The 10482-nt window shown below is 42.2% G+C and overlaps 2 protein-coding genes across 3 annotated transcripts in view; one reads left to right on the plus strand and one right to left on the minus strand.

Moving 5' to 3' along the window:
• The window catches only part of LOC116693452 (anamorsin-like), a 5356-nt gene extending 1908 nt beyond the window's left edge, over positions 1-3448 (plus strand). For both annotated transcript variants that reach the window (XM_032522444.1, XM_032522445.1), the window contains 6 exons: positions 752-831; positions 1190-1349; positions 2528-2604; positions 2769-2887; positions 3060-3141; positions 3261-3448. In XM_032522444.1, the coding sequence (XP_032378335.1) occupies positions 752-831; positions 1190-1349; positions 2528-2604; positions 2769-2887; positions 3060-3141; positions 3261-3371 (629 nt within the window). In that variant the 3' untranslated portion in view covers positions 3372-3448. The remainder of the gene's footprint in view (positions 1-751; positions 832-1189; positions 1350-2527; positions 2605-2768; positions 2888-3059; positions 3142-3260) is intronic.
• Positions 3449-3781: 333 nt separating this feature from the next.
• Positions 3782-10482, minus strand: part of LOC116693395 (protein arginine N-methyltransferase 7-like) — a 12178-nt gene continuing 5477 nt past the window's right edge. Inside the window, exons 8-17 of the mRNA XM_032522338.1 lie at positions 10296-10423; positions 9179-9317; positions 9006-9089; positions 8870-8917; positions 8059-8148; positions 6771-6932; positions 6308-6382; positions 5728-5888; positions 5168-5264; positions 3782-4698 (exon numbers count right to left, since the gene is read on the minus strand). Coding sequence (XP_032378229.1) covers positions 4537-4698; positions 5168-5264; positions 5728-5888; positions 6308-6382; positions 6771-6932; positions 8059-8148; positions 8870-8917; positions 9006-9089; positions 9179-9317; positions 10296-10423 — 1146 coding nt within the window. The 3' untranslated portion in view covers positions 3782-4536. The remainder of the gene's footprint in view (positions 4699-5167; positions 5265-5727; positions 5889-6307; positions 6383-6770; positions 6933-8058; positions 8149-8869; positions 8918-9005; positions 9090-9178; positions 9318-10295; positions 10424-10482) is intronic.

The following is a 10482-nucleotide window of genomic DNA, read 5'->3' on the forward strand; positions in this document are numbered from 1 at the left end:
CCCCCCCCTTTCATTTCTTCAGCTGTCCTGTCATAATAGAGGCCTAAAATTGCCAAAACAATTACTCTTTAATTTTACATAGATGTTTAAAGGTGGAAAATGATGCCTTTCTAAAAGGAAAATGGAATTAAATGCACCTTTGTGTTGGAAATTGGTAAAGGAAAGATTTTCCAACATGTAGTCACCTGATGCCACTCAAATAGGCGATATGAAGAAAATCAGATGATATATTCTTAACCAAATGCAGTATATCGATACTCCAACGATAGTGTCGAGTTGGCAATTGGTGCTCTTACAAAATATTTTTCACAATGAGATTTTAGATAAATAATCATCAATAATGTGGTAAACTGTGTCATATGAAATTATAGAGACATAAAAAGTTCAGCTATATACCGACAAAGTTTATAGACACATAGGCTGATGGTAAAATGAATGTGCAATTCTTCAAATCATATCTCTTAGTTAGTGTGTGCTTGTTGTTATCAATTTAGACAACATAATTGTATATGACATAATTATCATATTGAATTATGGCCCAGCCCGATACAGTACTAGAACGGCTACAGAGCATTTTGTTCAACATTGATATAATCCCCAAAAAACTAAACCATTTATTTCCCAACCATAAATGAGATTTGTTGCACGTGTCAGGCGTCTTTGTCCACAAGGTCACTGTGCTGCACTGATAAGGTTGTGGCTGTGGTTACCGTGGTTACCGTGTGTTTGACTCCTTCTCTCTGTGGTCCAGGATCTGAGGGGCAGAGTGTGCGGACTGCTGAGAAGCTGATTTCAGCTCTGACGTTATCAGGCTTCGTGTCAGCGACAGAGGTGCGTTAATGGACACACACACACACACACACACACACACACACACACCACACACACACAACACACCCACACACACACACACACACACACACACACACACACACACACACACACACACACACACACACACACACACACACACACACACACACCTTGAAACATGCCTTTGTGTCTGCGAGTATGTGGTTGTTGTATACATTAGTTTTCCGCAATTGCTATATTTTTCCACAAAGTACAGACAAGGATATGAGAAACATAATCCTGTGATCATCCATGTAAAACGGTGGCCTTAAACATCTGCACCAGTGAAGTCCTGTTGTAATGTCTCCTTTTTTACCTGTTGACCCTCTCCATCCAGGTCAGTAAAACAAAGCTAAGCCCTGAGGCGTTGAGCTCCTTTTGTACGTCCACTGGTTACCAAGGAGACAATCTGTCTAGAGTCCGCATATCGGCCTCCAAACCCAGCTTTGAGGTGGGATCGTCCAGCCAGATCAAACTGTCATTTGGGAAAAAGCCAGGTAGGCTTATTAACGCTGTTTTCTTGTTCTATTCTAAGCGTATTTTTGTCCACAACTGTTAAATTCAAGGCGATCACTCTGCCTGGTGGGAGGTTTGTCCCTTGGTCTGTCACATGTGATGCCTCTTAATCCACAAAACTAGATGAGTGCATAATGGTCCAAATGACTCTGACTGTCCAAAGGGGACTACAAAAGGTAAGAAAAAACATAATGACCAATGAGGGGTCAGCCTCAGCTGTGTGCTGGCATCAGGGTGGTATTTCAGATGGGGGGGGGGGGGGGGGGGGGGGGGGGGGTCAGATTTCTAACATTAGTTGTTGCAACAGCATGCAAAAAAAACTACAAAGTTTGCTAGGCCAAAAAGAACGTTAATCTCGCCATAAACACATGGACGCCGTTAAAATAGGCTTGTGTTAACGCGTTTAACTGACAGCTCTAGCTTTTAGTTTGTAGAGATAGTTAATGTAACTAATGTTGTCCAAGTCAAATGGTGATTATTTGCAGTGTAGACATGAAGATTTGTACACACGCAGTTACTTTTACAGTTTGCATTAAGGACAATCCATTGGCAAGTTTGTAAAACAGTATAATAATTTCTGGGCATTATAATGATAAGTTTATCATTTCAGTCTTTGTGCAACTGTTCATCAAGTTGATCCACAGCTTCACAAGCCCAAGGTGCAAAAATTGACCGGATTTTAATCTTGATTTTATCGCTAATCAGTAATTTGCTAACGGGTGTGATCCATCACAAAATGGAAAAGGACATGGATCTTTTTTATACAGCGCTTTTCTAGTCCTAATGACTCCTCAAAGCGCTTTTACACAGTACAGGAACCATTCACACACATTCATACTCTGTGGCCGGGGCTGCTGTACAAGGTGCCACCTGCTCATCACTAATCTGGATTGTGATTGGTAAGATCTTCTGTGTGTGAAGCATCCATGTTTGGCCCAAAAAATACACTTAATACCTTAAATAAATTCCTTCAAAGTCTTCACTACATATGAAATGCAAGTCTCGACAGACATGGACGTAAACTGCAACAACGGCAGTGGTTGGCTGAGGCATACAACCACAAGGTGGTAATTCTAGTTTTCATGGTATTGTGTTATGTCACTGAGTTGCATATTTGTATTTACTGATGTAACTCATGAGCAAACATCTGTGGTTTCAGCAGAGAAACCTGCTCTGGATCCCAACACTGTCAAAATGTGGACACTGTCAGCCAATGACATGGATGACGATGATGTGGTGAGTAACGGAGGTGTACTGTGACACATTATCTCGTCAACACCCACACCCACACACACACACACACACACAAACACACACTCTCATTCAGACTGTCATGCACGTGACTTTCTGTAAACTCTCCTTCATCCCTTTACTGAGTCTTTCTTGTTCCTTCTCTGTAGGATCTGGTGGACTCAGATGCTCTGCTGGATGAAGATGACTTGAAGAAGCCAGACCCAGTATCTCTTAAAGCCCCCACATGTGGAGAAGGAGCCACCAAGAAGAAAGCCTGCAAGAACTGGTGAGCTCGCCACACGAATGTTTTCAAACCATCAACAAAAGCTTGTCGTCGGTGTGATAGATTGTAGCTACAACAGCTTGAGCTGGCCTTTCAAACAAAAGTTATGTTTTGTACATTTATCTGTGCTTTGAAAAAGATTCCATGATAAGCAATATGTTTTATGTTTGGGTAGCACATGTGGGCTTGCTGAGGAGTTGGAGCAGGACAGTAAAGCAAAACAGAAGACGAACCTGCCAAAATCTTCCTGTGGAAGTGTGAGTAGATTTTAGTTGGTCTAAATTCTCACTATGAATACTCCTACCACAGCATGTCCCCTCCTATCATGCTAACCTGTCAGACAGTGTGAAGAATGAACCCTTTCTCTGTGTGCCAGTGTTACCTTGGCGATGCGTTCCGATGTGCCAGCTGTCCGTACATGGGGATGCCAGCGTTCAAACCAGGAGAGAAGATCGTGCTGGACAACATGACGCTGACAGATGCTTGAGACTCAAGCTCCACACATCCTACCGCTCATGCCTCAAAATATTACATTCCTCCCCCCCCCTCCCTGAAACACCCCTAGAGACATGATTTCCTCTGCAAAAATGAGCGGACGTGGTTACAGATGTGATGGGGTTGGGCATCGCAGTCCTGCTGTTAATTATGCAAATGATGGTGAGAGTTACCGGGGGGGTGGGGTTCTTTCTATTACGTAAAAGTTCTATTCACATGTGACCGGGACATATTTCAGTATAAAGTAAAGTAAAACTACCCAATGTCCACCAGTGTAATTGACGCATAGAGGCCAAAAAAACTGTTCATTTGAACCTTATTTATGTATGTAAAGGAAAATAGTTTGGCAATAAGACATGTTGCCTTTTTGTGTTTCATTTTATCCAATAAACTGAAGCCAGATTTTTCTGTTTGTAGTCATCCTGTTTATTTTACTGAATGTGGTCGAAAGTCATCTGATGGTACGTTCTAAAATATCAGCACATTACTCCGTCACTGATGGGCTAACGGAACCGCAAATGACAAGGAGTGGTTCTCGGTGAGCACGTGCAGAATTCAACATTAGTATATATATATAATATTGGGTTTGACGAGCTCAGCGGTGAGGTCGCTGACCTGCTAGTCCCACACAGTCTGTTCTTAAACAGATACGCCCAAGCACTGACTTTATAAAACATTTCAACAACACATTTAGCTCTGTGAGACAGGTGACCTGTTAAATATAAAAAAACTGAAGCTTGTCTCTGGTACACAAACTTGAGTTCCTCAGATCTTCAGCTGTAACGACCCATTTTGCATCCCTGTTCGCACTGAACTGACTGACTGAACATCGTCAAACGTCTTTGATAGTGGACTATATAGTGAATAAAGTTACTGACAACTACCCTTGATGTGATGGTTTGAATTGCTAACCATCACTGGCTGCCTATGGGAATTATAATTATTAAGATAATCATTGGTAACATTTTGGGATGTGGTGAACCGTTTGTGTTTCAGTCTGAAAACAGTGAATTAACAACACATTACAATTTGTCCGATACTGAGACATGATAATGCTAACTTCAGTCAGTGTGGCGGGACCATGGATGAGAAATGTGCACACAGAAGAACGCAGAGGTAAAAGCAAAGCACTCAGAGTCGGTTCTTCAGTCTCCGCGTCACTGCTGAGACGCGATGCTGAAGTCCATCTTAATGTCTCCTAAACTGGGTTCAAAGGTGAGGCTGTAAGACACTGCGGCTCTGCCATCGCCTGAGCTCTCGCATGGCGACCTGAAAAAATACACTCCCTGTTTCCTGTGTCGACTCCACGCACACCCACCCTGCAAGGAAGGCACAGAAAACGACATCAACACGTCAGCGACTTGACGTTAAGGGAAATTCAGACATTGGACCTGTTTTCAAGTCATGTCATTCTTTGTAAATTCTGATTTCTGAGCTTTTTTTATTTTTATATATATAAACGTGATGGATTTGAACTCAACCACTAACTAAAACCAAAGAGGGTTGGTTCTAAAATGACATTTTAAAGTTTTGATTACAAAATATAAAAAGTTGCAGGCAGTAGCCTTAAAGACCATGACAAAATATTGTCAAAGATACTAAACCTCAAACCTGTAGCAGCCATAACATAACCTGCCATAACACATGGCCTACATTACATATATGACATTTAGAGTTGAAAAACAATAGGTCGACTAGTTGGTCAGTGGACGACAAAAGACCCAGAATACAGCAAGCAAGAAAAGCTCAGGACACAGATGAGAACATGGTTGTTATAGGCTGTGGTACCTGCTCACTGATTGGTCCAATCAGACCCGCGCTGACAGTGATGTCATCGGTTAGGTGATATTCCATCCACAACGCAACGCCATGGCAACGACCAATCCTGACACAGACATTTAAACAGACGGTCAGCTGCAGCGAGAGTGAGTTGTTTAATTCAAATTACAACTTTATTGCGTTATTCTTTGTAGAGGGCTTTCCTCCTTGTCATTGGTTCTCGACCTTTATACATATTTATTCATATGAATGATTAAATTGTACAACAAGCTAATCGTACCAGGCTACATTATGGATTTAGAAAACTCCGATTTGGGTTCTGAGCAAGCCTGATCAAGTTAGGATGATTCTTAACCCAACATCAGTGGACTTTAGAGGGACATTAGGGACATATTTGACAGCTGCCTATATATGAATTATAATGTTGGTGTAAACACAGTTTACTCAAATAACTATGTAGTCACTGTTTACTTACAATCTACTTTTTGTAAGTAGATATGGTATTTAGATTTATATATAGATTTGGTATTTGGTTCCTGATCTTGGACTAATAGAAGACCACTCAGTACCTTATGAAAGGCAGTGAGCCCTGGCTGCTGATTGGCTGTTGAGGGACACACTGTGTGAAGTCAAAGGTCATGACGGCTGTGGATTGGGTCAGAGCACGGCACGGGTACTCCCAGAGAGGGTGGGGCTCCGCCTCACGGGACTCACGGAAATCCAGGGACCGCTGATGGGACAGGTGAGATGAGTTATGTTTTTAAAGAGTTATTTTCCAAAGAATACATGATTGTTGTTCTGAACGGTCTCTGTTTGAACTCAACTGCCAAACAAATAAAGCCCCCTCCTTCAGAAGCTCCGCCCTCCAGATTCACAGACATGACTACTGGCTGGCAAGCCCATTCACATGTTTTAAGACAAAATCTGCTCTAACTTCAGAAAAACCTTACTATGATATCAAACCCATATTTTGAAGAATCCTTTGTCTCATTCTCTACAACTCAGCCTACAAACAGCTGCAGATCTTCAGGTTAAGAGATGTATATTTTGAACACACAAGCAAATACTACATTCAAGTGTGTGTCCACCTTCTGTCATGAAGTCTCCGTTTTCGGAGGAAGACTTTTCTTCATATACATATACAGTTACCTGGACCATTTCATCCATGGGCGTGACATCGAAGCCCTCGCATGTTCCACACGGAGCTCTTATCCTCCACAAATCCTAACAAACATGGAGAAGACAAAACTAATTCTACATTTACCTTTAATCAGTATTATTCTATCATACTATTACACAATCTACATACAGACACTGAGACCATCACATTAAGGATCTTAAAAAAAACAATACTGCTTTCCATAGAGGACTTCTAAAAAAGGCAATATATGAGGATTGATGATGAAGAAGATATATATATATATATATATATATATATATATATACTGTATATACGTATAGGTAGGGGTAGGTGGGGATAAAGGAAGGGGGGGGTGGGTGTTCATGTTGTATGATTTCTAAAGTAATAATTGTTAATCACAAAAAAGTATTAATTTTGAACCCTGGTTAGAGGTGATTAAAACATGTATGAGAGTCTTCTCATCTGTCTCACCTGGAACTCCACAGCCACCATGTGCAGTGTGGCGGAGCAGGGCAGGATGGTGGCGCGGGGCTGGAGGAGGCCCGCCAGGGCCGTCCGACAGTACCAGAAGAAGAGCGAGTGCCAGGGCAGGAGGCTGGTGCTGAAGTACGGCTCCCCCATCAGGACCGAGATCTGGAAGAGAGACGCTTCCTACTCACTCCACGGAGACACACACCTCCGCAGGAAACTGTACACAACACATCTGGCCTCACACGTTATCATGGTTTGAAGTTTATACTGATGTGGTTGGGTGTGAGTTGATCTCTTTGAGAGAATAGCAGGGCCGGCTGTGTGTGTGTGTGTGTGTGTGTGTGTGTGTGTGTGTGTGTGTGTGTGTGTGTGTGTGTGTGTGTGTGTGTGTGTGTGTGTGTGTGTGTGGTTGGGTTGTGTTTGTGTGTGTGTGTGTGTGTGTGTGTGTGTGTGTGTGTGTGTAGTAGAGCGAGTGAGAGAGTGACGTGAATAGCTTTCGGAGTGAGTAGTGACCCTAGAGTCCTACAGGGACAAAGTGTCCCCCCTGTTCTTTCTGACCGCGGTGGGACATCAGCAGCAGGAGAAGTTAACCCTCTCCTTGGTTTCATGTTGTTTAAGGAGAGGGAGAACCAGGAAATGAGTCGGGGGGGGGAAAGGCAACGCTACCGAGCCACGGCCGAGAGACGTGCGTCGCCGTGGCGTGTAGGTACATATTTTGAGCGGTGATGTCAGGCTACGGCGTGTGGTCGGTGTCTCCATGTACTTAAGGTGGACAGCCTGTTAGAGAGCCGTCTCCGTGGGGTCACTACGAGCACCAACACTATCTGCTGCTTTCATTTGTATTGTATGGATTTGAGCATATACTGTTTGCCTAATATTATCAATGTTTTTATCATTAGTGACGTCGCAAGTGTTTAAATGTGCCTTCCACTTTTTGAGTGATTGTTGCAGCTGTGACTTTGGCATTAAGAGGTGTTGTTTCACAACGTTGATTAGTGCAGCTCCACAGCCACAGCTTAATGGAATATCAGCCCAGACGCTGTAGCACACTCAAATATCATAAACATGATTACTTACTGTATTGTTACTGATTAGCTTTTGAAAAGATGTTTCAATTATTGTAATTAAAAAGCAGTAAAAAAGTTAAACAAATGAACAGTGAAAACACCTTGAACTCAGAACACAAGACATAAATGGACATAAATAAGAGTTTATGCGTTAAATAATCATTCTTCCTGATTACTGCCCAGCCCTACAGCCCGCCACTAGAGGCTTGTTCCAAAGGTACCTGTTCCCCCCCCAGATCATTACTGCTCAGCTGCTTAGGCCGGATCTCCAGCAGCTCGACGCCCCCCCTCATCGAGTTGGCTTCCAGCACCTGCAGAGAAAAGCGTGAAGCCTCAGCACTCCCTGAAACACCTGGAGGTGTGTGTCTTTGTGTTGACATTACATTAGATTAGATAAAATCGACTTCATTAATCCCAAATTGGGAAATTTTAAAACTACAGCAGCAAACATAAGACACACAGCACACAAAACAATATATACTGTAAGACATAATAAATAGGATAGAATACAAGAACTATGTAAAAAAAAACATGTACAAGAAAGAATGTACAAACGTATATTTACATATACAAGTGGCGTTTAAAAATGTACATCCTACTTAAATATTAAGTATTTATAAAGATGTGTGTAAAGCTATGTTTGTGCAGGTTGCACTATAGTGCAGTATTGTGATGTATATGAGTCTTCTCTAACACAGTGTTATAATTATAACTGTTCTATTTTTTAAACATTGTATTTTAGGATACTTATTGACAACTGGCTGGGGACTACAGCTGGAAATGAGCCGTAGAGGCTAAAGCTGCTCTTTTTATGAACAGTTATTTAAAGGGGAACGTCCACAACATTACAAACTAATAAGGTCGACTAAATCTAAATGTTAAAAGGTTTTAATGCATGTGGTAGGAATGATTTCCTGTAACGCTCCATGCAACACCAAATATATGTATATTCTTGGAAAATATAACTAAAAATAATCATCAAAATATCAAGGCTCATCATGAGGTAGTACAGTAAAAATATAAGATATTTACCTGTTCAATAACCTGTTTAGACATCCTGGAGTTTTCCAAACTGTAGACCTAAGGAGAGGCCGAGAGAATCAAAGGACAAGTCAGTTACATGGTCTGAGTATTGCATTTGGTTTGGAAAGATCCAGAAGAAGAGTACCTTCTTGGCTCCGATCATGTGAGCAAACACAGGGAGCAGACTTCCATCACTGACGCCCAGACACACGCTGTCCTCCCTCAGGACCTGGAGGGAACAGTGACCCAGCAGGGAATCAGAACCAATCCCATCCGTTAACTCACTGACGGCTGTGATGCTTGTTGACCTTCACTCACGCTGCGCAGTGCGCTGACGTAGCTCTCTGTACGCCGTCGGTCGTTGAGTTCGCCAAAACGCGGGCGAGTCCAAACCAGATGGGCCTGGCAGGTACAACAGGGCCGAGAGGGAGGAGCCTCGGTCGGTAAGTCCTGCTGGCTATTTGATAATTGCAGAAGAAGATGGTTATGTCAAGCAGTGAAAGACAGATAGCCAACTCCCCATTATTAGACCCCTGTCATTAGACACTTTTTAATAACTACACACTATGAAGCCTTCGTTAAAGGGTAATTTGTTTTTTTTTTCAACCTGCACCCTATTTTCCTGTGTTTTTGTGTGTAACTGATAGGAACAACAATCTTTGACAATGGTCCAGTATTAGGCAGGAACACTGTAACCGGCCGCCACAGACCGGGCTGCAAAGGAACCGGGCAAATCATCAGTTTGGTCCACTAAAACTTCTGTTTTTTCCACTGACAGACTGAGATTATTATTTTAAGTGTCTGAAAACATTATGGAAAGGATCCCTTCAGAGATAGACCTTTTTGAGACCTTTCTGTTTAACAAGAAACAGCTCTGAGGTCGCTAGCATTAAACCCACCAGACTCCATTTACAAAAACTATACTTTTATATATTGTCACATTTCAATATATTGTCACATTTTCAAATTGGTAAACCATGTGTTTATTTCAACAAAAAGAAAAAGATTTGTAATAGGTGAAAAGTAGAAAGACAACCCAAAATGTTTTTTTCATAGTTTTATTTAGTTGTCAACGTTGAATAAAGTGTATTTAACAATGCTTAAATGAAATGAAATTTACATGGAGTCTGGTGGGTTTAGCGAACGCAATTTTGCAGAGGTTTTTATGTTTTAAAAAAAAAGGATTTTACTCTTTAACAAAAAGGTTGACTTCCTTAGAAATCCTTTCCATAATATTGTCAGACACGTAGAATATTAATCTGAGTCTGTCAGCGTTATAACGAGCACTTTTGTGACTTCCATTGGAGCTTGTTTCTCCGCTGCAGACTGCAGCGATCTCGCTTACTACTGGACCACCGTCAAAGATTGTTGTTCCCCTCAGTCAAAACAGGCCCTGGAGCAGGACATACACAGTATGTTGTCTCTGGACTGTTACCTGATCGACTGCAGGCTGTACCACAGGCTGTAGTCATCATGGCAGACAGTCAGACTCAGCTCGTCTCCTTCTGTCACTCTGCTCTCCACAGGCAGGAAGTACACACTCTGCATCCAGTGGTCCCGCCACTGAAACACACCACTGTGATCAGCTGGGGGGAGGGGGGGGGGATGGGAGCCTGGACATC

Source organism: Etheostoma spectabile, chromosome 8, assembly GCF_008692095.1.
Source record: "Etheostoma spectabile isolate EspeVRDwgs_2016 chromosome 8, UIUC_Espe_1.0, whole genome shotgun sequence".
Lineage (NCBI taxonomy): Eukaryota > Metazoa > Chordata > Actinopteri > Perciformes > Percidae > Etheostoma > Etheostoma spectabile.